A 26,558-nucleotide genomic window follows, 5' to 3' on the forward strand; every position below is an offset into this window, starting at 1 on the left:
TGTCTTTGAAATGAAACACAATTAAAAGTGAGACTATATGAGCAAACATTCCTTATTTCACAACTCAGTGTGATAACCTTTTAATCGTTTTTGTATATCTATCCAGCTCTTCTATGTTACTTATGTCAAACAGCTTGCTACAGTGTGATTTACCTTGTGCACTGCAGTGGCGGTGGTCTGTTCATGTACGTGTGCGTGTCATGTCTGCCTTTCCAGCTGTTGTGGAAAGAATAGATTCCACCCAAAATGATGTCCCCATTCTTAGAAGCCTGCGGGATCTCCGGCTCCCCTATCTGCCGACACACCGGCTCCTCAGCCCCAGAGAGAGATGCCACCAGCAGCAGCTGCAGAATTGCAAAACTCTGCTCTGACATCATACTAAAGTCCATTACACACCAGAGCAATGCGAATATACAGCACACAATTGCAATGTGAATTTTGACCCACCTGTCTATCACAGCAACATTATATGTACACGTTGGAAGTGAATTTCTCTACCCTGGTCTGAAAAAACTAAATGCTGCAATATTGCTCAGCGAATCTTCGCCGTTGGTATGCACGGTTGCATTGATATAGCTTCAGAAAAATATTATTGACATGTGAATTAATCGCAAGAAAAAACGTGTGGACCTTAAGAGACAAACTGTGGGGCAGCAGCAGATGTGCCCTAACAGGAGCAGGGCAGAGCTTGCATCAGTATTTATAGATATTAAAGCATGACAAATATTCATGAACAGAGATGTTCCATGGCTCCACAGGGAGGACAGGACAGAGGAGGGAGGTGCAAAACTGGAAAGTTCTTAATGAGTTTTGGCTGTATCTTATTCACATCAAGGTGTTGTGTTTTTGCATTGCAATTGCATATTGCATTCAATATTTTAACGTCTAATTTGCAGTAATTTGAAAAATAATGGGGGATGAAGGAGCTGTAAAGCCTAGAAGATTATACTGTGAATAGGTTAATTGAAATGCCCCACAACTGTATTCCATAACATCTTGCAAATATTTTACTTGTACTGTAGATACAAGTCATAAGTGTTCCTGGTTCAGGCATCCTACTACTATAATTTGGGAGCTGTATGCTTGTGTGTATGTGTCTGTCTGTCTGTCCAGAGTTGCAAGGTGCACTGTCATTGCTCCAATCGCCTTCAAACTTTCCCAAAACACTTTTCAGGGTTTGGCATGATGTTGTACATTTCTTTACAGCTGTTACATGCATGCACAGGTCCTTGTGATGTTGTATATGATTCTAATTGAAATATACTTACATGTACTTGTCTTTACAACTGAAAATTAATGAAAAAGTTCTAAATGAAAAAGCTGTTTATCTCAAGAACTGTTCATCCGATCGACTTCAAACCTGGGGAGTGCGCTGCCGGGAACCTGAAGGAGTGCAGTGCCCAATTTCAGACACATGGATAGTCATAGCGCCAACTACCGGCAACACAAAAAGCGCATTACCTCGAGAATCATTTGTCCGATCGACTTCAAACTTGCGGAGTGCGGTGGCGAAATTCTGACACATGCATTGTGGTACCTATTGGCCACACAAAAAGCAGTTTTTCTCGAGAACCATTCATCCGATCGACTTCAAACTTCAAGAGTGCGCTGCCAGGAACCTGAAGGAGCGTGGCCAATTTCGGACATGTGCATAGTCATACAGTAGCACCTGGACAGCACGGTGGCTCAGTGGTTAGCGCTGTTGCCTCACAGTAAGAAGTTCCCGGGTTCGAACCCCGGTCTGTCCCAGGTCCTTTCTGTGTGGAGTTTGCATGTTCTCCCCGTGTTTGTGTGGGTTTTCTCCGGGTGCTCCGGTTTCCTCCCACCATCAAGAAAGACATGTATGTTAGGGTTAATACTCCTGTCAGTTCCCCTGACCAAGGCACTGGTGAAATAACTGGAGTTGGTCCCCGGGCACTGCACTGTGGCTGCCCACTGCTCCTAGTTCTAGGAAGGTTCCTAGTAGAAGATGGGTCAAATGCAGAGGATGAATTTCCCCATGGGGATAAATAAAGGATAACTTAACTTAACTTAACCTACTGGCAACACAAAAAGCAGTCAATGTTCATCCGATCGACTTCAAACTTGGGGAGTGCGCTGCTAGGACCTCGCTGGAGTACAGTGCCAAATTCTATGCAATTCGACATGTGCATAGTCATGGCGCCACCTACTGGCAATATTTCTTAGCATAGTCAGTCTAAAGCGGCAGCTGTAAGTGGCAGCCTCTGGGCACGAAGACTCTTTACTATTACTGCAGGACTCTGGAACTGTCGGTCAGCTGTTAACTCATTGAGTGCCATGGACGAACATGTTCGTCATTTGGTTTAGTAACGTAGAGTGCCAAGGACAAACATGTTCGTCAATTGCGTTTTTTGACGGGGGGGGGGGGGGGGGGGGGTCCATCGAAGCCAGATCTATGTCCTGTAAAATTTTGGGACATGTTGAATGTCTATAACCTATTTTACCGAGCCATTAGGTGGCGACAGTGCTCTCCAGATGACAGAAGTGTCAGGAATACAGCCTGACAAAGCCGTGATCAAAGACAAACCGCGCTCATGCTGCAGCCCAGAGCCATCATGTAGATGGCTCTGGGCTGCTTGCCAACAGCAATCAATCCGCGCACACAACTGCAGCTCCTCTGCCTGTCTGTCTGTCTGCATATAGTTTCTCAACACATTACCCACCAGAAAGGCAGCACCCAACGCCGAAGGGCCAACCCTTACCTGCAGTCGCGTTGGGCATTTCCTTGTTGCTGCTGTGAGCTGCCAGGAGCCGCGCGGCGCAAAAACAGAGGCTCCGAATAGACTTTGTGCGTGTGGGGAGGAGTTTGCAGCTGACTCGGGGAGAGGCGGGGAGAGGGGGGGACAGGGGGGTGGGGCACGCATGCACCACAGAACTAAACCAGGTCACATCATCAGAAAATATTAGCTAGAGTCAGTGAATGTGCTTGAAATAATGCATTTCACAAAAGGCTGAATATCTCAGCTTCCTGATAGAAAAGCATATTTTTGCTGTTTTTGACCTATCTTCTCCGGCTGATAACTAAAGAACGGAAAATGGTATCAATAAACTTTTTTTTGTTGATGATACAATAGAGTCTCCTTGTTCTTTGTGCGTGTTCGGTGTTTACATATAGTAATATCACACAATATTCTGTGGGCCTCGAGAAATCACTGAAAACGCTCTGAAACTCTGGCACTGGGAGCGTCCGTTCTCCAAAAGTGGCTGGCACTCAATGAGTTAAGAAAACTGAGACCATCTCAGCTCATGCTCTATCTCAATCCCTCCACTTTCTAGCTCTCAGAGACCTGGATCATATCTGAGAATACTGCTACTCCAGCCGCACTCTCTGTGGCTTACTCTTTCTCCCAAACCCCCAGAGCCTCTGGGCGTGGGGGCGGTACTGGTCTCCTCATTTCACCAAAATGGACCTACACGGTCACTCATCTCTCTCATCTCTCTATATCCTCTTTTGAGTCCCATGCTGTTGCTGTTTCCCTACCTGTCAAGTTCAACATTGTGGTGATCTACCGCCCGCCTGGTCCACTTGGTAACTTCCTTGATCATTCAAATAAGCATATCTTCTTCAATTATTTTCAATTTCAATGTGTGACACATCATTTGAAAGCTTACAATCTGCAATTTCATAACGTGTAAAAACTGAAAAATGACCTCGGCCTACTGCTCGAAATAGCAGCAGCTGTCACATATATTTATTTTAGGCCCCGAATCACACGCTACAAGCTGAGAATATGAACAACTTGTATATTCCTGTAAGGCTTGTATATTGCTAAACGCTCTGCAACTTTGCAATAAGACAGTAGCCTATTCTGTGTGTTATGGAACGCATGTAGCCTACCAGCGGGCAACTGGGCCAATTTAGAGGAAGCTTGTTGTAAACCAGAATCTACGGGACTAGTGGAGAAAACAAAACAAATAGAAAAGTGCACTCGGTGGAGTGCAGATCTCCTCCAGGACCGCATTTTCACCCAAGCTGACCCATAGCCGATTTGTACAAAATTCGGCACTGCACTGTGTCGAGTTCCCATCAGCGCACTCCCCAAATTTGAAGTCAATGGGACGGTTGTTGAGATTTAATTTAATTTTGTTGCCAGTAGGTGGCGCTTTGCTGAATTGCAAGAATTCAGCTCCCTGCACTCCGGTCCCCCTAAGCGCGGTTGTCAAGATAAACCACTTTTTGTGTTGCCAGTAGATGGAGCTGTGCCGAATTGCACGAAATTCGGCACTGCACCGTGCCGAGTTCCCATCAGCGCACTCCCCAAATTTGAAGTCGATCGGACGAACAGTTGTTGAGATAAGTTGTTGAGATAAACATTTTTTTTGTCAGTAGGTGGTGCTATGCCGAATTGCATGAAAACTGGTCACTGCACTCTGTCACGTACTCCTTAGCACACTCCCAAAGTTTGAAGTCGATCCGACCAACGGTTCTCGAGATACGCGAAGGCCAAGCTAGAGGAGAGAAGGAACACAGACAGACACGGCCGAAAACATGATCTCCTGGCGGAGATAATGAAAAATCTGGTTGTTTTGTTGTGGATGCACAGTGCATGCCTGCATGGACAGCTACACTGGCTGCCTTGCCTTTGTGAAGAAGGAATGGAACATTTTATTCTAGCATACTGCGCTATCTCAATTTGGCCATACCGGTGATAATTGTAATAATTTTGGGCTTAAAGCAGCTACAAGCAAGATTTTCGATTGTTATTAAACAGTATAATTATAATACTGATGCATCACATCTTACCTATAATAGTAGCTGAGACCAAAGCCGTGTGAATCGGAGATTGCTCTCTTGATGATTATAGAGTGTGTGTCTGTCTACCTGCAGGCCGGATAAACCCGGAAGTGAAACGAAACGGTTTATGGCAGCTGCCTGCCTTCAACCATTTTGCTCTGCCTAGCAACAGACCATAAACATGGAGAACGCCATGCAGGGGCTTGCTACTCTCGCGAACATCTCTTGTTATATTCTAACAGTTTGCTTGGAAGTAATTTTGTTATTTTGTGGTTATGGCCGAAGTGGCTGCCGCAAACGGTTTCATTTCACTTCCTGATCTGCCCCGGCCGCAGACAGACTAATCGTCAAGACAACACTGGCCAATTCACTCGGGGTTCAAGCGAGACTACTCGGCGTTGGTCAAGTTCAAGTTCAAGTTCTTTATTAGTGTCCCGGAAGGGCAAATTGGTTTACAGCAGGCAGTAGTGCAGGCAAACAAAACAACAACAGACATGTGACTGACAACATAGCATGGGACAACCTAACTTGAGCAAGTCTGGTGCAAATGATAAAGAAAAAAATTGAATAGAAAAAAATTGAATAGAAAAAAATTGAACGAAATTATCAGTAAGGTCAACGGGACAAATACAAATTAAAATGCAACCAACTCTGGTGGATGGATAATAAGACATCCTCACAGAGACAAGAAGTAAACAATAAAAGTGCCATCTTAAATAAAAATAAAAATCATAAAATCATAGAATCATAAAATCATAAAAGTGCCATCATAAAAGTGCCAGTGCAAGTGTCAGTATCAGGAACTGAAACATCACGTACGATTTCTACCTACCTCTGGCAACATTGACTGCTCGGATCGAGGCAGGGACGAAGGAATGTTTGTACCTATTTTTTGTAGTCCTAGGGGCACGAAAACGAAAGCCAGAAGGCAGTAGCGTATACTCTGTACTGAGTGGGTGGGCACTGTCGGAACAGATGGTCAGGGCTTTCTTGAGGAGCTGTTGATTATAGAAGAGATCGAGGCTTTCCAGTTGGATGCCAATAATTTTGGAAGCGGTTTTCGCAATTCTCCAAAGAGAGTTTTTATCTTTGATAGCGAGGTTACCGTACCAACAGATAGAGGAGAAGGAAATGACCGAATGAATGTAGGCACTATAATACAGTTTCATCAGGTTTTTGTCGACATTGAACCTGGCTAGTTTCCTAAGACAGTGAAGGCGTTGCTGGCCCTTCTTGCACAGCATGTCAGTGTTTACATCAGCCTACATCAGGTCTCGTCTACTATTAGAGGTAAGATGTGATGCATCAATATTAAATTTAGACTGTTTAATAACAATCGAAAATCTTGCTCGTAGCTGCTTTAATATGCATCCTAATTTAATATTTTATTTCATGGTCAGATGTGGCCTTTCTTATCTCATAGTGCAAGTCGAGGAGTTTACGTGCTTTAATTGCCTAATTTTGTCCTATGCGTGATGCCCTCGATTTTATTGACAATGAACATTGTTTCACAAGCGAAAATAGTATAACATTTGTTCAGGGAGGGTCAATCATATATTTCCAATCACTTGTGGAGGGTCAAGGAAAAATATATTTTCGTCAGAGAAAGGTCAGAGCTTTTTATTTCAGAGCACTCCAAATCCCTCCTGTGAACCCCCCCCCCCCCTCGGTATCGGCCAATATTTTCATATCTGTGCTGTCGTAGTTAAAATCCATCAGAAAAGCCAAGACAAGGTTGAAGGGAAGACTAGGTCTAATTTTATTTCAAAGCATACAAGCATTTATAGTCCTTGAGATCGTGTGACCACATCATCTTCTCCTAAACAGGAAATGAAAGGGGCCACGCTACTGTTCTCTGTGGCCCATTGTTTTGCTTCCTGAGATAAGGCAAATGTGGTCCTTGCACAAACTATCCCACGATTCCAACTCATGTTGACATGTTATCTGAAGGGCCATAAAAGTTAGTAACTGCAAATTTTACCTGTGTGTGTAATTAAATGTATGTGTAGTGTAAATTACTATAGTGCATCCCTACATTTTACCCATCATGTTCTTTTTTGTATTCTTTTCTGGCTTGAATAAGATTATGTAACATTTTGGAATAAAAATACAGATTAGCAGTGCAAAACTGGAGACCAGAATTGCAAATATCTCCACAGCAACACTGAACTTCCCTGGAGAGCTGACATACGCAGGGATAAAGGTGATCCAGACCGCACAGAATATCAGCATGCTGAAGGTGATAAATTTGGCTTCATTGAAATTATCAGGCAGGTTCCGAGCCAAAAAAGCTAGAAAGAAACATAGCATAGCCAAGACTCCTATATACCCCAACACAGCCCAGAAGCCTACAGCTGAGCCTAATGCACATTCTAAGATTATTTTGTCTTTAAAGAGTTTAATATTCTTGAAAGGAAAAGGAGGAGAGATAGTTAGCCAAAGTATGCAAATCAGGACCTGTATGAGAGTGAAAGCCAGAACACTGAGTCTCTGCTGAGCAGGGCCGAACCATTTCATGATATTACTCCCTGGAAGTGTAGCCCTGAAGGCCAGTAACACCACTATAGTTTTCCCCAGAACACAAGACATGCAGAGGACAAAGGTGATCCCAAATGCTGTGTGTCGCAGCATGCAGGTCAACTCAGAGGGCCGGCCGATGAAGGTCAGAGAACACAGGAAACACAGAGCGAGAGAGAAGAGCAGCAGGAAGCTCAGCTCAGAGTTGTTGGCCTTGACTATGGGGCTCTTCCTGTATCTGAAGAAAATGAAAGCTACAATAGCAGTCGTGCAAGTTCCTAACAGGGCCGCCACCGCGAGCAGTGCCCCCATAATCTCTTCATATGATAGAAACTCTGTGTCCTTCTTTTCACAGTCATCTCTTTTCTCATTTGACCAGAATTCAGGATGGCATCGCTCACAGGTGATGGAATCTAGAAGTTAAAACCAAAACAGATATTAGATTTCCTGAGCAGCTCCCTTATTTTTCCACGGTAGTGCAGCAGGCCAGGCCGGGGTCAGAAGATTCTAAAGTTGGGACATTCACTCACTCTCAGGCAGGGCTAGGCAATAGGGGCCGTAGTGAGGGATAGGTAGGCTGTCGAGTCGGGGGTTCGACGGTGGGTAGGGGGAGTGGCTAGGGGGATGTGGGCGGTAGCATGGGGGCGTGGTCAGAAAGGGGTGGGACTAGGGAAGAGGTGCTGTTAGAGATACGAAGGTCGTAGAGTCAGGATTGGAGGGGTGAGTAGTCGGAGTGGCTAAGGGAATATGGGTGGTGGGGGGCAAGGAAGGGTGCCATGGCACGAGTCCGATACCTCACGAGTCCGACACCTCACGAGTCCGAAAAAAGAGGCTAACTTCCCCCAGACCCTAACCCAAAACCTAACCTCTCCCACCCCCACGCCTAAACCTAACGTCCCCCAGACCCTAACCCAAAACCTAACCTCTCCCACCCCCACGCCTAAACCTAACGTCCCCCAGACCCTAACCCAAAACCTAACCTCTCCCACCCCCACGCCTAAACCTAACCTCCCCCAGACCCTAACCCAAAACCATGAGGTGTCGGACTCGTGAGGTATCGGACTCGTGAGGTATCGGACTAGGGGGCAGTCCCCCAAGGAAGGGGATGGGGCTAGGGAAAAACGACTGTAGCTGGTCGTGGAGAGTCAGAATTCGAGGAGAGGGTAGGGGTAGTGGTTTTGGGGATGTTGGGGGGCGGGGTGGTGATGGAAGGATGTGGGGCCAGTGAAAAGGACCATAGCTAGGGATAGGAAGGTCATAGAGGGTCAGGGTTTGAGGGGTGGCTAAGGGGGTGTGGTTGGGTGGAGAGAAGTCAAGGAAGGGACGGGGCCATAACTAGGGATAGGAAGGTCTTAGAGAGCTAGGATTCCTGGGGTGGGTAAGGGGAGTAGCTGTGGGGACGTAGGGTAGGGGGTAGGACCATTTGAAAACGATTAGCCATTATGTTGAGGTACCCCCAAATTATTGCCTAAAGCAGGGGTTTTCAAAGTGTGGAAGAGTGGGCCTCCCCTCAGAGAACATACAGACAGCTGCATTAAATAATATGGCGTACCTGTGGTGTTGCTGATTTCTCCCTCTGCACATGGTATACAGTCATAGCAGCAGACCGGCTTTCCTTTCTGGAGGACCTTACGGGTTCCTGGGGGACAGCTCTCACTGCACACTGACACAGGCACCTGCATGAACAAAAATGCAATATGAGATAGACGTTATTATGCTGTTGTCAGCAGAAGTCAGCATTTGGAATTCTGATACAATAATCCCACAAATTAACAATCCATGAATGATTATAGAATATTAACCTGTTCTGAGTTCTGTGCCCAAATTAAGGACTTAGTGTGGAGATTTAACTGTTTTTCTGCAGGTAAAGATGCATCATAAAGCCCAACGGTGACAAACTCCACACTGCCATTTTCGTCCGGCTGCCAGTTTATAATGTCATACTTTCCTGGTGGGTCTCCATTCTCATCAAAGTAAACGTCCTCCCCCTCCTTTGTCTTGAACTGAACCTTTTTTACGTGCTGCAAAATCTAAGCAGATATATATTACTTGACTTATTCCATTGAATGTGAACCACCTTGTATTTGCTGCAGAATGATAGACATGCAACAATTTATTAACAATACTGTTAAAAATGTAAAAAGCAAAAAACAAGGGTTAGGGTTAATAACACAAAATCTGTTCATGTGAAGCACATAATGTTGAACTATCATTCAGCCTTCTGTGTTCAACTCACCGTGAATGGATCTGGCTGTACCTTATTGTCACATGTTTCTTTACAGCCAAGAGCACTATGTAGTGCGTGAGCCACAGCATACACTGCTTTATACACCGCGTTAAAGAATGCCATGTATGACATATCAGTGAAAATGTGCTGCTGCCCAGACAGATCTTCAGACCCTGTACAGTATCTCTGATTCCCTCCTGAACCCTTTGTCTGCTTGAACTTACAATCAAACATTGTCTCCCAGAATTCTGTGAACAATTTATTACTAGATGAATTGAGTGACTTTACATCCACAATGAACTCTCTCATGCCTGTGACATGGACCTTGGCGATGGACAGCGCTATAGCACCATCCAGGATGTGGTGTTGTCTATTCATAGTTGCCACATAGGGATCAACGATCCAGGCCTCACTGCCTACCCACTGGTACCCAGTCAGGTTGTGGGAGGCCATCGCATCTATTAGTATTTCCAAATCAGGGGGGATGAGCAAATTGACAATCACCTTTGAAGTGGAAGCTTTGATAATGTCAATTATTGCCTGTACTTTTTCTGGTGGATCTGTTCTAAATATGGCTACAGAGTATTCTAGACAGATGCCCAGCTTTTGGGCCGCCTCTGTGAATATGACCATGCCGTTATTGCCATAAGCATCATTGCTCCTAATTGCCCCGACCCAAGTCCAGCCAAAGTGCTTGACCAACTGGGCCATAGCTGTGCTCTGGTAGAAGTCACTGGGTAGTGTTCTGAGGAAGGATGGGTACCGGACTTTGTCACTGAGACAAGCACAGGTGGCATAGTAGCTGATCTAGGGAGTAGAAAGGAATGATATTCCCAAGATGAGGATGCAATTTCTAAAAGAATGTACACAGGAAAATATAGAGCACATTAGCAGTAATTCTCTTCCACCTGCCTTTACTGTGAGCAGTCAGACAAAATGTAGTATAATAATTAGTGTATTATCAGGAAAATAAAACAACATGAATAGATCAAACTGTGGTCAAGGTCCATTACAGTATATGATTATACATTTGTCAAACAAACAAACAAACAAAAAAATGCTATCTACCATTGGGATATGAAGAGGTCCGATGGCAGTGGATATAGCAATGGAAAGAGCGGAGGAGGTGGCTCCTACAATGGCCTGCACCTGGGCCGGTCTGGTGCAGGGTGCCTTGGAGGCTGTGGATATATTCTCATTACCATTAGCCAAGGCCAGTGCCACCCTTACTGCCCTTGCACTGTTGCCACATGCATCATAAAGCTTGTAGCCCAGAGCGATGCCAGGCAGCAAGTTTGTGCTGTTGTTAATCTCCTCAATGGCAAAGAGCATAGCCTGAGCAAACTGGAACATTCTGAAATCAAAACTTAACCCAGACAGTTATAAATACTGTAGTTGGTGTTACAGCCAGTATGTATTTGAAATGAAATGAAAAGCCACACTATGAGCAAACATTTCTTATTTCACAACTCAGTGTGTAACCTTTTTTTTATGGTTTCTCTATATCTATCCAGCTCTTCTATCTTACTTATGTCAAACAGCTTGTGATTTACCTTGTGCACTGCAGTGGCGGTGGTCTGTTCATGTACGTGTGCGTGTCATGTCTGCCTTTCCAGCTGTTGTGTAAAGAGAAGATTCCACCCAAAATGATGTCCCCATTCTTAGAAGCCTGCGGGATTTCCGGCTCCCCTATCTGCCGACACACCGGCTCCTCAGCCCCAGAGAGAGATGCCACCAGCAGCAGCTGCAGAATTGCAAAACTCTGCTCTGACATCATACTAAAGTCCATTACACACCAAGAGCAATGCGAATATACAGCACACAATTGCAATGTGAATTTTGACCCACCTGTCAATCACAGCAACATTATATGTACACGTCGGAAGCTAATTTCTCTACCCTGGTCTGAAAAAATAAATGCTGCAATATTGCTCAGCGAAACTTCACCATTGGTTTGCACGGTTGCATTGATATAGGTTCAAAAAATATTATTGACATACGAATTAATCTGAAAAAAAGGTGCGTGTCTAAGGACCTTAAGAGACAAACTGTGGGGCAGCAGCAGATGAACAGGAGCAGGGCAGAGCTTGCATCAGTATTTATAGATATTAACGCATGACAAATATTCATGAACAGTGATGTTCCATGGCTCCACAGGGAGGACAGGACAGACGAGGGAGGTGCAAAACTGGAACATTATTAATGAGTTTTGGCTGTATCTTATTCACATAAAGGTGTGATGTTTTTGCATTGCAATTGCATATTGCATTCAATATTTGAACATCTAATTTGCAGTAATTTGAAAAATTATCATCCATAGGGGGCGCTACAGCAATGATTTAGAATTTAAGTGGCCATAACTTGCACACCATTGCTCCGATCACAGCCAAAATCGGGGAGTCTGCTTAGGTGGACCTGATTGAGTTCACCGTGGAATTTTGTGAAATTTGGACAGCGCCACCAACTGGCAACACAAGAAGTGGTTTACCTCGAGAACCGTTCATCCGATCCACTTCAAAATTGGGGACTTCCCTGCCGGGAACCTAAAGGAGTGCGCTGGCCAGTTTTGGACACGTAGGGCCCTATTCTCCCACAGGCCTTCGGCGCTAAAACGGGCCTTAAACGCAAAAAAACGTGCCTTGCGCCTGCCTCGGCAAGATATCAATATGGCTTTACGCTGCCAAATGCGCTTTAGGCCGAATGGGCGTGGCGCAGTCCCAGAATGGGCCAGAATGGGCGTGTCGGCCTTAAATCTCGGCGTACTGATATCTTCCCACCTGGCGTAAATTTAGCGCTTTGCGCTTTTGAAAACCAGGCCTATTCAGTGCGCCAGTTGCAAGGAGCGCTCTTCTGCCTCTCCCCTGTCACCCTTCTCTGTCTCTCTCTGAAACCAGGTCTATTCAGTGCGCCAGTGCTCTTCTGCCTCTTCTCTGTCACCCTTCTCTCTCTCTCTCTGACTCCCTCGCTTAGACAGGCACAACACACTTCCCATATAGGAAAAATAAGTTGTAAGTTGCCTGGCATGTCCCAGCATGCATTGTGCTTCTCCATTTCGCTACTAAATAGCAACCAAATGAGGCGAAATAGATATAAAAGGTCAATCTAAATTAATGTGTAATGGTAACACAACCTGCAATTGTACACATTTCAATATTGGACCAAATGAAACATCGAAATGAATACACCACCCTATGTGAAACATATATGTCCTCCTGGGACTATATATATCTCTTGTGGATTTAACGTGATTTAGATAAGTGACAGCGGAACGCACTGCGGAACCGCTTCTACTGTCATGTGCTATACTGTGATGTCCGCTCCAATAACTTGGCCCTACTTCACATTTAGTTTTACAATAAAAACACATTTATGCAATGACTTTACATAATGTTGTAGGGTATATTTATGTGCATCATTCTACCTGCAGCAGGGGAGAGAAAACGATATCTTTCTGGTCAAACTTTCACCAATATAAAATTAATCTCATCATATAGGGATAGGCTATATTTTTCTAGCTGATGCCTTTAGAACATTCTTTTCACTTTGATCTTGCTATAGTGTAGCGTATTTACATGCTTGCAGTATTTAAACTGCAGTTAGATTGGTTTGAGAAGCATAATAATATGGAATAATAGCCTATATATGGAGACAGACAGACTGGATGAAGGGAGGGGGGGGGGCAGAGCGCTTGGCTTTTGTCTGGTTTTGCTGGAGCACTGGAATTGGAGCTTAAAAGGCAAGCGTGCGATTCGTTTATTGCACTTATCCAATGAGCATGACAGTGCATAATTTTACGCTTAAAAGGCGTGGTTGTAATGCTTTAGGCTGCGTGTAGCGCCAAGACCAAGATATCAAGTGCGCTGGTCCACGCCCACTGCGCCAGGCGCTCGGCATAGAAACTAGGCCGATGCAACGATAGGGGCCGTACATAGTCATAGCGCCAATTACTAGCAACACAAAGTCATAGCGCCACCTACTGCCCACAAAAAGCTGTTTTTCTCGAGAACTATTCATCCGATCAACTTCAAACATTAGGAGTGTGCGCTGCCAGGAACCTGAAGGAGCGTGGTGGCCAATTTCGGACACGTGCATAGTCATAGCACCAACTGGCAACACGAAAAGTAGTTTATCTCGAGAACTGTTAATCTCGTGGACTTCAAACTTGGGGAATTTGATGCCAGAAACCCTAAGGGGTGCGGTGCCGTGCAGAGTCATGGCGCCCCTAGTCTTGCTGGCCAGCCTCCCCTCCCTTCCGTGAGGCGCTGGTAGGGTTTCCACCTTTCATCCAGAAAAATAAGGGACGCCCCCTCCCCTTAATTTTCTATTAAAGCAAAGTAAAAATATATATATAACGTCAAAAAATAACCCGTCAATTATTGTTCTTAGAAAGAAAATCGGAATCGGCCAAAATCGGTATCGGCAAGTCAGACTATTCAAAAATCGGAAATCGGAATCGGCCAAGAAAATGGGAATCGGTGCATCTCTAAAAGAGAATGTTGATCTCTTCGAACGGCAAGAAAAGGCCAACCCACTTTTTCATATAAAATACAATGTTGAGTTTGAAACCCATCGCCAGTAATAATCCGCAGTCCGCAGAGCATTATGAAATACTGCATCAAGTGGCTTCAGGGTGGAAGGTGAAGCGTGCATGCAGTGGTGTAATGTAACAAAGTATTAATACTTAAATACAGTATTACTATACTGTATTATAGTATTTTTTCAGAGTATCTGTACTTTACTTGAGTATTTATATTTCAGTCCACTTTCACTTTTACTCCACTACATTTCACAAATAAAATGGATACTTTTACTCCACTACATTTCCCCCAAGAATCTTAGTTACAAAGTAAAATCAGAAGAAGTTGGGTAGCCTGCAAGCCAATAAGGTTTGGCAAATCAGTGCTCCTAGTTTGCAAGTTACCTTAATCCCGATCCACACATCATTCCAATTGGTAGCTGTAATGCAACATAACGTTGTTTGTCAACCACTATGAAACTCAAGAAGAAGAAATAAACAGCCCAGGCATGTCTTTTGCTTGCTTTCTTTTAACAGCATTTACTTGTACTTTTACTTTCAATACTTAACCCTTGTACCCCAATAATGAAAAAAACTAAATTTACCATTGGTCCATGTGATGGACCTTAAGGGTAATACTGTACTAATTTATTAATTTTAATTTTTTAATTTTTGATTGTTTATAATTCATTGGTAACTTCATCCCTAATAACTCATACCAACATTTCATACCTATTAGAATTTTAACCCCTCAAATGCCAGTGTACAGTAAGTACAGTAAAAATAAAAAAGTACAGAAAAAAGACAAAAAGTGAATTATTTTCCTTCCCATAAAGTCAAACTGGATTTCCCCTGGGGGGATTATCATGGCTTGGGATATGTCAAAGATTGGCAGCAACATTTATTCTGATCACTCTTTAGTTTTTCAAGAAATGTACATTTGCAAATGAAATCCTCAATTTACCATTGGTCCATCTGATGGACCGTCATATTTATAATGTATTCATTTATGAATATACATTTTTATTTTTTTATTTTGTATTGTTTATAATTCATTGGTAACTCCTCCCTAATACCTCGTATCAACATTTCATACTTACTCAGAATTTTAACCCCTCAAATGCCAGTGTACAGTAAGTACAATACAATGAAAAACGACATACAAACACAAAAAGTGAATTATTTTCCTTCCCATAAAGGCAAACTGGATTTTGGTCTGATATTATGGGCAGGTTGGGGTGTTTTACAAAAGTCACCACTGCAAGATGCCTAGTGCCAAAGATTGGCAGGATCCATCTTAGAATGAAGTCACAATACCTATGACATCACTAGCCTATGACATCATCAGTGATGTCATTTGGTCAATAATGATGTCACTGATGACATTACTGATGATTTCACAGACAGTGTGACATCATCAGTGGGTTTTCATATTTTTTTTGTAAAAATTATATTTTTCATATTTTGAGCCAAAAATCAAAAAAGCGCATGTTTTGGACTACCAGCCATTTTCCCCAAAACACACAAATGAGCTTTAGTCCAGCATCCATCCTGGTCTAAAGGCTTCAAATCAGTAGTGTGGACCGTCAAATTCAGTTTTCTAATATTTTCCCATCTTTGGCATAGGAATCAATTTTCTGTACATTTCATGTAAACTGCATGGAATTGATTGCTATGCCAAAACTGGGGGAATATGGGGAAATAGCCAAACACAGTAGAAACTACAATTTTAACCCCTTGAGTCAAGGTGAGATGTGTAACATCAAGGAAATAATGATTTTTTGGAAAATTAGCTGGGAGTCCAAAATTTGTTTTTGTTTTTGTGCAAAATTAACATTGAAACCAATGGGAAAACTATGGAATGGACTTTGAGACCATGTAACTCCCCCAAATTTTCAACCAACTCCCAAATCTCTTTTCAAGGTCAAATTTCAAGGTATTTGGTCCAGGATGAGAGCAGAAGAAAATAAAATCCATTACTTTTGTGAAAATTTGCTGGGAGTACCAATAAAGTGTTTATAATGTAAGTTAAAGGAGAATTTCGGTTTTTTACACCACGGTCCTCATTTCCAGGTTAAAATATGATGTTTTACTCACCGAAATAGTTTGGCTTCATTCGGATGCCCACGGAAGATTTTCAGCTCCGAGTAGTCTCCTCAAACAGGCTATAACGAGAGCCTGCGGCGAGTGCGGGGCATGCTGCACGCGCTCTCTAAATGACACTTTTTCTGTCAGATCACGGTTCATTATGGTTGTAAATATAATTATTTAGCTAATAGCTAGAAGCTAAGCTAACAACAACACAGCAGTCAGCGTTGATCTGCCCGGATGGGGTTACAGTGCCCATCTTCCCCCTCTGTGAAACCTTCTTCAGAGAAACCACAGAAGGGGGAAGATACGCACTGTAACCCCATCCGGGGCAGATCAACGCTGACTGCTGTGTTGTTGTTAGCTCTGACTATTCTAAGCATTCTCCGGTTACCAACAAGGCAGAATTGTCAGCATATAGAAATAGAGGACATGAACAGGCTGACTCCATGTCATTAATATACAATAAAAATCTAAGTGGACCAATAATGCTTCCTTGAGGGACCCGACACCCACAGGTAAGATTTTTGGGGTTGGAGAGTACACCTCCTACTTCTACCTTTTGGACTCTGTCAGAGAGGTAAGACTGTATCCAGTTCAGGGCCTTCTCTTTAAAACCTATTGCCTTCAATTTACAGATTAAGGAAGGGTTTGATTTGTTGTTTTATCAGTATTTAGTTTGAATTGGTGCAGGTTGATTGTGTGTGTGTGTGTGCGTGTGTGTGTATGTTGTAAGGCATCTGGTCTTTAACACGTTGACTGCCACTGACGTATATATACGTAAAAAAAAATCCAGCGGTTCACTGCCATTGACGTATTAAAACGTAGAATTTTTTTTTGACGGTGCTACGTGGATCAATGCCCCCCGCGTCTCCTATGGAGATATTGGAAGTATTGAATGTGTATAATCTATTTTACCGACCAGCTAGGTGGCGACGGTGCCCTCCCGACAGAGAGAAAGTCAACCAAAAGCAGCCGCCTCCCGCGGCTGCTTCCTCCATTCTCAAGGAAATGGCTTGCCGATTTTACAGTCATCAGTCACCAGACTCGCCGCTCTCGGGCCGCGCCAGCAGCAGCACACGGGGGATTGCAAATTTGCATAAGCCTAGAGTCGCACGGGGCTTCATCGGGGCTCTCAAACCCAAGAGACGAGTGAGACCTATCCACACTCGCTGCCAGGGAGGGAGGCTGCTCAAACTCGCTGCCAGGGAGGGAGGCTGCTCGAACTCGCTGCAGCAGCAGCAGCAGCAGACCACTCGCTTGTGACAAACGCAGGCTGAAAGCCACTAGACACGCCCACGGAGGGAGGAGTTGAAGGAGAGGGCGTTCGGAACTATATTGTTTGGATGTCTGATCTCTCACTGATGCCAAAAATAAATGGTTAAAGTGACTGTTCTGCCTGTTTGATTGAATTTCACAAAACTGCGATTATCTCAGCTTTCACTCTCAGACAGCTGAAACCATGCTGTACTCAACGGCTAATATCTACATAACTACTAACTCTACAAACTAACTCTTTTAGACAGAGAAAGCACACATTCTATTAGTACTTTTCTGAACTTTGTGTTCACAAACTCCAAGCAGAAAAGAATCCTCTGCTCTTTTAAAATGAGCCAGAATCCTCAAAAAACGGCCTGGCAGAAGCTACCTACAGCAAAAAAAAACGGCTGGCAGTCAATGTGTTAAAGTTGTATTGTCACTGTATGTTGTGTATAAGAACAAAAATTACAATAAACATATTGGGATTTTTTTTTTTTACAGGTTAAGATTTGGTGGTTGACAGTGTCAAAAGCTTTTTGAAGGTCGAACATTGCCATTCTGCAAAACTTGCCATTCTCAAATTGCTTTTTAATAAAATAAGTTAAAAAGGTCAGACAGGTATCAGTTGAATAAGACTAAAACCTTTTTGAAAATCATATAAGATATTAAAACATAATATAACGGTTGACATAATTAAAAATCTGTTCGTAATTACGTACAATTCAGCTCACCCATCCAGCAGCTTTTGGCCTCTATCTTCCCATAAGCGCTAATTTAGCATTTGCGCTCGTTAATGCTGTGCACAATGCAAATTGGGGGCGGACACAAGCGCATGCCTGTGATAATTGTACTGGGCATTGGCTGCCACAAGCCAAAGCAGGCGTTTCAGCACTAAAATGTGGTGATAGATGGGATTATGCTATCGTCAGCAGCGCGCAATTACTTTGCTTTAAGAGCTTTGAAAAGGACCTTTTACATGCAAATACCTCGCTGCACTGGGTTGCGCACCATTATCTCCGTGCAGCGCAGCGCAGTGCAAGTAAAATCCCTTTTGGATATGTCATTACGCACAGCCTTGCCGTTAGCCGTAGTTCTTTATTTTTTTGTAGTTCTTATTTTTGTAACCAGGAAGTGGACGCCATTATGCTAATTAGGTGACGCTGATTCCAACGCATCCTTCACGAGCTCTCTACGACCTTCCTAGCCGGAGTTGTAGTTCTATTTTTTTTTGTAGTTATTTTGTGTAACCAGGAAGTAACCCGAGTTGTAGTTCTATTTTTTTTTTTGTAGTTCTTTTGTGTAACCAGGAAGTAACCCGGAAGTGGCCGCCATTATGCTAATTAGGTAGCATGCTAATGTTGTTAGCATGTTAGCTTAGCATTAGCATGCTAGTTAGCATTAGCATGCTAGTTAGCATTATCATGCTAGTTAGCATTAGCATGCTAGTTAGCATTAGCATGCTAAAAAAATATATATTTTCATAGCCATGTGACCACTCTAACGACTCGAAATTGGGCGAGGATCCCGAAAAACTAGTTTTTACCTGGATCCGAGCCGGGGCAAATTGCAGGAGTGCTCCAAATGACACCAAAGTTACAGGGAAGCTTCATCATGATGAGAAGAATCCCCTGAAGTAGTCTCATTCCGTTTCATCCATTTTCCTAGGAGCTATGACCATTTGTGTTTTGGGAATGACAAAAACAACAAATGCTCATATCTCCTAGGAAAATGGATGAAACTGCTTCAAACTTTGTGCCTGAATCCCTCTCATGGCATAGAAGACTCGCTGTGAGTTTGGTGTCATTTGGAGCACTTCCTGGTTTAGACCACTTCCTGTGTAAACAGGAAGTAAACAGTGGTCAAAACCAGGAAGTGCTCCAAATGACACCATACTTACAGGGAAGCTTCATCATGATGAGAAGAATCCCCTCACCGAGTTTAAAGCAGTTTCATCCATTTTCCTAGGAGATATGAGCATTTGTTGTTGAAAATGCCAACAACAACAAATGCTCATATCTCCTAGGAAAATGGATGAAACTGCTTCAAACTTTGTGCCTGAATCCCTCTCATGGCATAGAAGACTCGATTTGAGTTTGGTGTCATTTGGAGCAAAAAATATTTTTGGACGTTTTTGGCTGTTTTTTGGACGTAACTCGGGAACGCAAGCACCTACAGACACGGGACTGACGCCATTAGAAAGATCGTCGAGTTTTACATCTAATCAGTTTTACTTACTTGTAAATTTTGCTCAACGGGGCTTAGTTTCCGAGATAAACGCGAAAAACCGTTTTTTCTGATTTCTCACCATGTCAACAACGCTTGATATCTCGGGAACGGAAGGAGGTACAGCCACGGGACCAACGCCATTCGAAAGCCCTTCAAATTCTACGTCAAACAGAATGTGTGGTGAAGTCCCAACATCAACTTTAGGGGGCGCTATTTGCCAAAAACGAAATCGTCCCTAAACGTTTTTTGGCCGTATCTTTTGAACGGAAGCACGTACAGACACGGGACTAACGCCATTCGAAAGCCCTTCAAATTGTACGTCAAATAGGATGTGTGGTGAAGTCCCGAAATCAACAATAGGGGGCGCGATTTGCTAAAAACTGCCAAATCGAATTTTATCAAACTTGACCAACTTCCGCGGCCGATTTCGACCATTTCCGCTGCTCGAATAATTTTCTAATTAGTACCATTGGATTCCTCGTCAAATTCTACATCAGAATAAGTTGGTTTGAGTCCTTAAATCATAAAATTCGTTAATGTAATAACTAACTTTTTCTTATTTTCGGAACACTATAAAAGGAAACTGGCGTTTTCTCTCATTAGGCTGCTGTATTCTCTAGTAGAAACACCACGCTACTTTTGCTCCTCATATTGCTCATTGCTGTTGATCTCTTGCTGTCCCCCATACCCTGTGCCCCCTGTCAGTACCCTGTTTGTCTCGCCATACCCTGTCTGTATCCCCTAACCCTTGTTTTACATCGTTTTTGTCACAGTTTGTCCTTGTTTGTTCTGTGTTTTGTGTTGATTGTTGATTGTTGATTGAGTGTACATTGCTGCTAGCATGTCACTGAGGGAGGTAGGGGAGGAGAACACCTTGGCACTGCTGGAGCCCTATGCCAGTGCTCCCAGTGTCGAGGTGTTCCTGGCTGACGACGACATTAGGGTGTGCGTGCACGCCACAACAGTGGATGGTGGGGAGGCAGACAGGCTTGTTGTGTCTCACGACATAGACGGTGTCGTCATTGAAGTAAGCCACTTCGGTGCTGTCGTTGGGGGGGTAAACATGCTGATGCTGCCTGACCAGCCCTACGTGACAGGTCAGTGGCGCTTTCTAAAGAAGCATTTGGTCCTATCCGATTACAGTGCCGGAGTGGTGGACACCTTCAAACACGTCCATGGGTGTAAGGTGGCCAGTGTCGATGGGGGCTATGTGCTAACCCTCACCCTTCTCCCGCAGGAGAAGAAGAGGGTTTCTCACACCTTCACTGATGTGAAAACAGCCAAAAGGATGACATCTGATTATGTCGAGAAAATCACAAGTATGTTCAAGGCAAAGCTGCAGGCTTTGCCTGCCAAGGCCTTAGCCCGCCCCACCCTCATGAAGAGTACGCTCCGTGACCTGTCTCAAATGAGGGTGTTGGAGCGTGACCAGACCTTCATCCTCAGTCTGCTGGACCAAACGATTGAGGATGCTGGTCTGGACCCTGACTACAGGGTCCTGATCACCTTAGGCCAGTTTGGACAACAAAGACCTAAACCACTGGACCTTGGCCAGCTGGTCAGGACTGAGATGATAGTTAGACTCAGTGCACATGTGGCAGCAACTGTCTCACTCAAGGACAGCAGCCAGCACCTGTTCTGGTCACGGGGCGGGCTGGCAAGTGTGGTGAGCCCCAGGGGGTCACTCTGGTCAGTGTGGTCGCTTCACGAAGCGGCCAACTACCAGAGTGACCTCACCCACCGGCCCATAGAACTGTCACCCCAAATCCGTTCACTGGTGAACGGAGGAAGGGTGAATTTTTTCCAGTTGTATGCTGACACAGCTCACACCCACCTCCGCCCAGCCTACAAGCACCCTGTCAGTGGCCTGATAGTCTCCTGTGGGTTGCTCCACAATGACCGCAACAAGGCCATGGCCCACAGAGCACTCATGTACATGCAACATGCTGAGGGTCTCAATGACAAAACCTGCGTGCAGGTTAAGGCTCGGGTGGAGGTAGTCATGTTGCTAGAGGGTGCTGTGGTTCCCCCCATCCTCGACCCAGCTGCCCTCTTCAATACGCCCAACCTCAGGCGTCTGCTGCAGGCTCGCCCGCTGCTCCTGCCCTTTATTGACGTCCGTGGGCAGGGAATACAGACGGTGGTTTACGCCGTCATGACCCTGCTCACAGAGAGGCTTCGCGCGCTGTATGTGAGCAATGGCCTCTATGGTGGGTTCTACGCGGCCTGGCAGGCCTTCCAGGCGGAGCTGGCGTTGGAGGAGATAGTGTATGGGTGTCCAGTCTCAAACACAGACGCCCACTACTCTGCGAGCCTGGGCACCAGCACCACCTCATACAGGAGCCTGACCTATGAACGGCAGTTCATAGGGCTGGCTCCCTCCTCCAGCGCCAGCTCTGACCTCTCTCCACCTCCCCTGGAGAACTGGTTTGTTGATGTCAAAACAAAACAGGGAATCAGTAACCTGTTTGGTTTTTCGGACCACCTGGGGGCGCTGCCAGGGGTTGTGGGGGCCCAAATGCTATTCACTGCCCTCAAGGATGTATACGACATCACTCGGACAGCCAGCCTGTCCAGCTTGCAGCAGAGGGAGGCCCCGGGTGTCCTGGTAGGGTCCCGGAAGTACCGGGACTTTGCGGAGACATTAGTCGACAAAGCCAGCTACTTCTCCCAGCCAAAGGCCTTTGGCAGAGCTGTCGCCATCATGAGGGTGAGGGGCCTTGAGCCAGTGGAGTGTCTGTATGCCGGCTTGGTCCAGCTCGGCCTGCGGTACTTCCCAGAAATCAAGTACCGGGATTTCAAGGGGAGCCGCAGACCGAGCTGGAACTACCTCCATTTCGTTGAGCTCCACCCCGCCAGTGTGGCGCCCTCGCAAGAGGCGACAGCTGGCGGGAGTCTAGCCCTGGTTTGCAACGAGATAGAGCGCTGGGGGCTCTCTTACCCCAACAACCTCGAGCGCTACCGGGAGCATGGGATGCCCTGGTTGGCGGAGTTGGGGAGGAGGCTCCCAGAGTGCCGGGACCCCCAGAAGAGGGTGAACCTGACCACATATTGCTCTGCCATTGGGATGTTAATGAACGGCGCCTACATTGACTTTGCCAAACTGGAGGAGCTTACCAGGAAGATGCAGTGGACCCAAAAACAACTGCAGGACTGTCAAGTGCTGTCAAGGTTCACACTAACCCTGCCAAGCTGCAAGCAGGCAGTGTGGGGGCTCCACCCTTCCATACCTTTCAAGGTGGGGGACAAGAGGAAGGGTGTCCTCACCCACAAGGAGGAGGGGCCGGAGGAGAGAGAGCACGACCCTGATGTCCAGGCCGTCGACCCCGAACTCACTGTGCCTGCTCCATCAGCCAGCATCATGGCTGCAGCCTCCACCAGCACCAGGTGGTCCAGTGAGGAGCTCTCTCTCATCGGCCTGGGGGGGACACTGGCAGAGGCGTACAGACAGTATGCCAAGGACTGCCAGACAAGGCACTTGGCTATCAGGACCAGGGCGGCCTTTAAACTGAAACGGATCGCCATGAAGAAGGACTGATCCCTGCTCTTTCTTTGTTTATTTAACATTGCCTGTTTTTTTTCTTTTGTGGTTTAAGGCCTTGCTTTTCTTTTGTTTTATGGCCTGTCTTTGATTTGTTTTTATGTGTTTCTATGTTTGGTGTTGTGTTGTGTATGTTGTATGTCTGTGTGGTTGTATGTTGTATGTCTGTGTGGTTGTATGTTGTATGTCTGTGTCGTTGTATGTTGTATGTCTGTGTCGTTGTATGTTCTATGTAAAAAAACAAAAAAACCTGCGTAAGCGGAGCCAAAAAAAAAAAAAAAAAAAAAACCTGCGTAAGCGGAGCCAAAAAAACAAAAAAACAACAAAAAAACAAAAAAAAAATCCCTCCACATGGAATCTGCCTTGTCGTGGCGTGGAGGCTTGTGTGGGTATTGGGTATTAGCAGATAAATCAGTGAGGTAATCAACTATAACTCACTGAGAAACTTTTATCACATCGCAAAGAGGGAAATTAATTGAGAAAACTTGTTGGACAATGGACATAGGCTATTTACCTTCATAACCACCCGGAGGTTCGTTGGCACCACAGACGATCTGTCAATAAGCTCTCTCTGTCCTCGCACGAGTGAGTACACTGTATTACGCATGGAGAGAATTACAGCTTATTGCATGCATGAATCTGATTGGTTTTGATTGACGTAATGCCCAGCCTTGCCTGGCCACGACTGTGAATAATTCTGGTAGTTAATACCGCCCAAATCCCGTTTGCGCAGGCATTTTGGGGCGCAGATGATTTTGGCATGGCTCTAATTTGCGCTTGCGACAGGTGCCATGAACCTTTCCGCATCCCGGTGAGAATTGCATCCCCAACATATTCCGGGGCTGTTTTAACTTAGAAATCAGGGAGGTCATGTCTACCAGACAATTATATCACTTTTAAACAGTTACATTTCTGTATAAATCTGTAACGGCCTGCTGTGTGTGTGTGATTTCTGAGGAGTTAACTCAGTGGACCTTTTGTAGAGAAAGGAGTTTGTTATGTTTTTCCCTTGTGTATTAGTCTGTCTTCTCCCCACTTGTTGCCCATGTTCCCTTGTTAGTCTGTCTTAATTCCTCCCACCTGTTGCCTATGTGTCTCGTTAGTCTGCCCCATTACCTGAGTTCTCCCCACCAATCAGCTCTCCCGTTTTGCCCCCTATGTTCCTACCTCCCCAGCTCTCCCCCATGTTCCTGATGATCCCTTTGTGTATATATTGTCTCAGTCTGTGTCCTTGTCGAATCATTGTCTATCTGTCCCCTGGTTGGTATGTATCGTCTTCCTTGTGCTCTGAGTTATTCTAACAATTGGTCCTGAGTTTAGCCTAGCCTCTGGCTAGTGTTTTTTTTTTTTTTTTTTTTTGAATGATTCAGTAAAGACTATTTTCTCCTAAAAACCTTGCCTGCCTGGTCTGCACTGCCTTGCCCTCTGCCTCTCTCTCCTCTGCATTTGGGTCCACACATCACACCACCATTTACAACTTGACAAAATCATTACAAGTATGGTCCCGTGAGGTGGGGATGCTTTTTTTTCTGCTGGGCGGGGGAGCAAAACTCGGCAGACGACGCAAGGCGGAATGCTATCTTCCGTGACTTAAGGCATGTGCAAACAGGCGCCCAAGCGCTATTAGGGGATATCGGCTGTCGGAAGATAGGGGCCTTAATCTGTTACAGCCCCCGAATCACACACTACAAGCTGAGAATATGAACAACTTCTATATTCTTGTAAGGTTTGTATATTGCTAAATGCTCGGCAACTTCGCAATAAGACAGTAGACAGCCTATTCTGTGTGTTATGGAACGCATCTAGCCTACCAGCAGGCAATATGCCACAGCAACAACTGGGACAAGTAAGGAACCGTGTTGTAAACCAGAATTGATTGATTGATTGAAAAGTTTATTTCTATAGGGACAGATACATAAACATAGAGCATTCACAGGAAACAGTCTTTGTTATATATCCTGACATTTATAGCCTAAGCTAGTTTGCAATGTTTGTCCCTAGATGTTATAAGGCAAATATAAAAAACAGGGTACAGAATACAGACTATAGAATACAGCTGTTAGGTTACACAAAATATAAAACATAAAACTAATATACATCTGTTATGTACAGTATACAAGATATGTAGTAAGTATACATTAGTGTGTTAATGTATTACATTAATGACATGACATTAAGGATAACAACATACGATTAGCAACTTAAAATGGGGAGTTTTATCCACACTCACACCCATCCACTCTCACACTTACTGAAATACACTGGCAACATCCATCTATCCTACATACACACACATGGTGCGCACACACACATGGTGCGCAGTGCGCACACACACACACACACACACACACACCTAAACAAGGCACACACACACACACTCACACACCCACCCCACACATGCACAGCAGATCAGTTACTAGTGAGAGCATGACTGCTGGCTCTTCAAATACTGTTTCACATTGAGTTTAAAATGATCCCAGTTGTGTTCTTGTTTAAGATATGTAGGTAATGAGTTCCAGTCCTTAACCCCCTGTACAGAAAAAGCTGTTTGTCCTAAGGAGGATTTTCGGAAAGGGACTTTGCAGTTCCTTGCCACAGCACCCCTAGTGGCTGTGCCAGAAACCCCAAGCGGTACCACCATATCGCCGAGAACACGTGGCGCCTGATTATGGATACATTTATGGATCAATTTTAAGTTAGCAAATTTGATGAAATTTTCTACATTCAAGATATCTAGTTTCTTGATAACCCGGCAATGGTGAAACCTGATTGGCTTTCTGTCCAAGATTTTTATTGCACGATTATAAATCAATTCAAGAGGTCTGGTTACTGTCAGACCAGCTTGAGACCATACAGTTGCACAGTAACTCCGGTAAGAGAAAATCATAGAGTGCATAAAGATATTCGCAGCATAAGATGGTAGACAGTTCCTAATCAAATTAAATGCATACAGGTTTGCCTTTGCAACTCTGCTCACCCCCTGTATGTGTTTCTCAAATTTTAGATGAGTGTCTAACCTCAATCCGAGGTATTTTACCTCAGATACCTGGTCTATAGGTTGACCACTGACTTTTAGGTTGAGCCTGTTTAATTCACTCACACCATCTGGTGTGGGCCATCTCCTGGATGAGAAGCATATTGACAGTTTTCTTGATGTTCAATGTGAGACAGGAATATGCAAGCCATTCTGATACCGATTCCAAGTGTTCTGTCAGCTGTGCGGTAATTGAAGTAGTGGTCCGACCGGGCACATAAATGACAGTGTCGTCTGCGTACATTTGTAGACCAGCTCCTGGACAGGATGCTGGGAGATCATTTATATATAGACTAAAGAGAATTGGTCCAAGAATGGATCCCTGCGGAATACATGTTCTACATTCTAGTGAGGTTGATTGTTTGTTATTGATGATGACGCATTGTTCACGGT

General features: G+C 44.7%; 1 protein-coding gene across 1 annotated transcript in view; it reads right to left on the reverse strand.

The window, feature by feature from the left end:
• Positions 1–6,787: 6,787 nt before the first annotated feature.
• LOC310799015 (extracellular calcium-sensing receptor-like) overlaps positions 6,788–26,558 on the reverse strand; it is a gene marked incomplete at both ends in the record, with an annotated part of 31,602 nt that continues 11,831 nt past the window's right edge. Inside the window, 5 exons of the mRNA XM_083661587.1 lie at positions 6,788–7,686; positions 8,826–8,949; positions 9,076–9,303; positions 9,510–10,307; positions 10,569–10,866. Coding sequence (XP_083517713.1) covers positions 6,788–7,686; positions 8,826–8,949; positions 9,076–9,303; positions 9,510–10,307; positions 10,569–10,866 — 2,347 coding nt within the window. The remainder of the gene's footprint in view (positions 7,687–8,825; positions 8,950–9,075; positions 9,304–9,509; positions 10,308–10,568; positions 10,867–26,558) is intronic.

Source organism: Poromitra crassiceps, assembly GCF_964638095.1.
Source record: "Poromitra crassiceps genome assembly, chromosome: 27".
NCBI classification, from domain to species: domain Eukaryota; kingdom Metazoa; phylum Chordata; class Actinopteri; order Beryciformes; family Melamphaidae; genus Poromitra; species Poromitra crassiceps.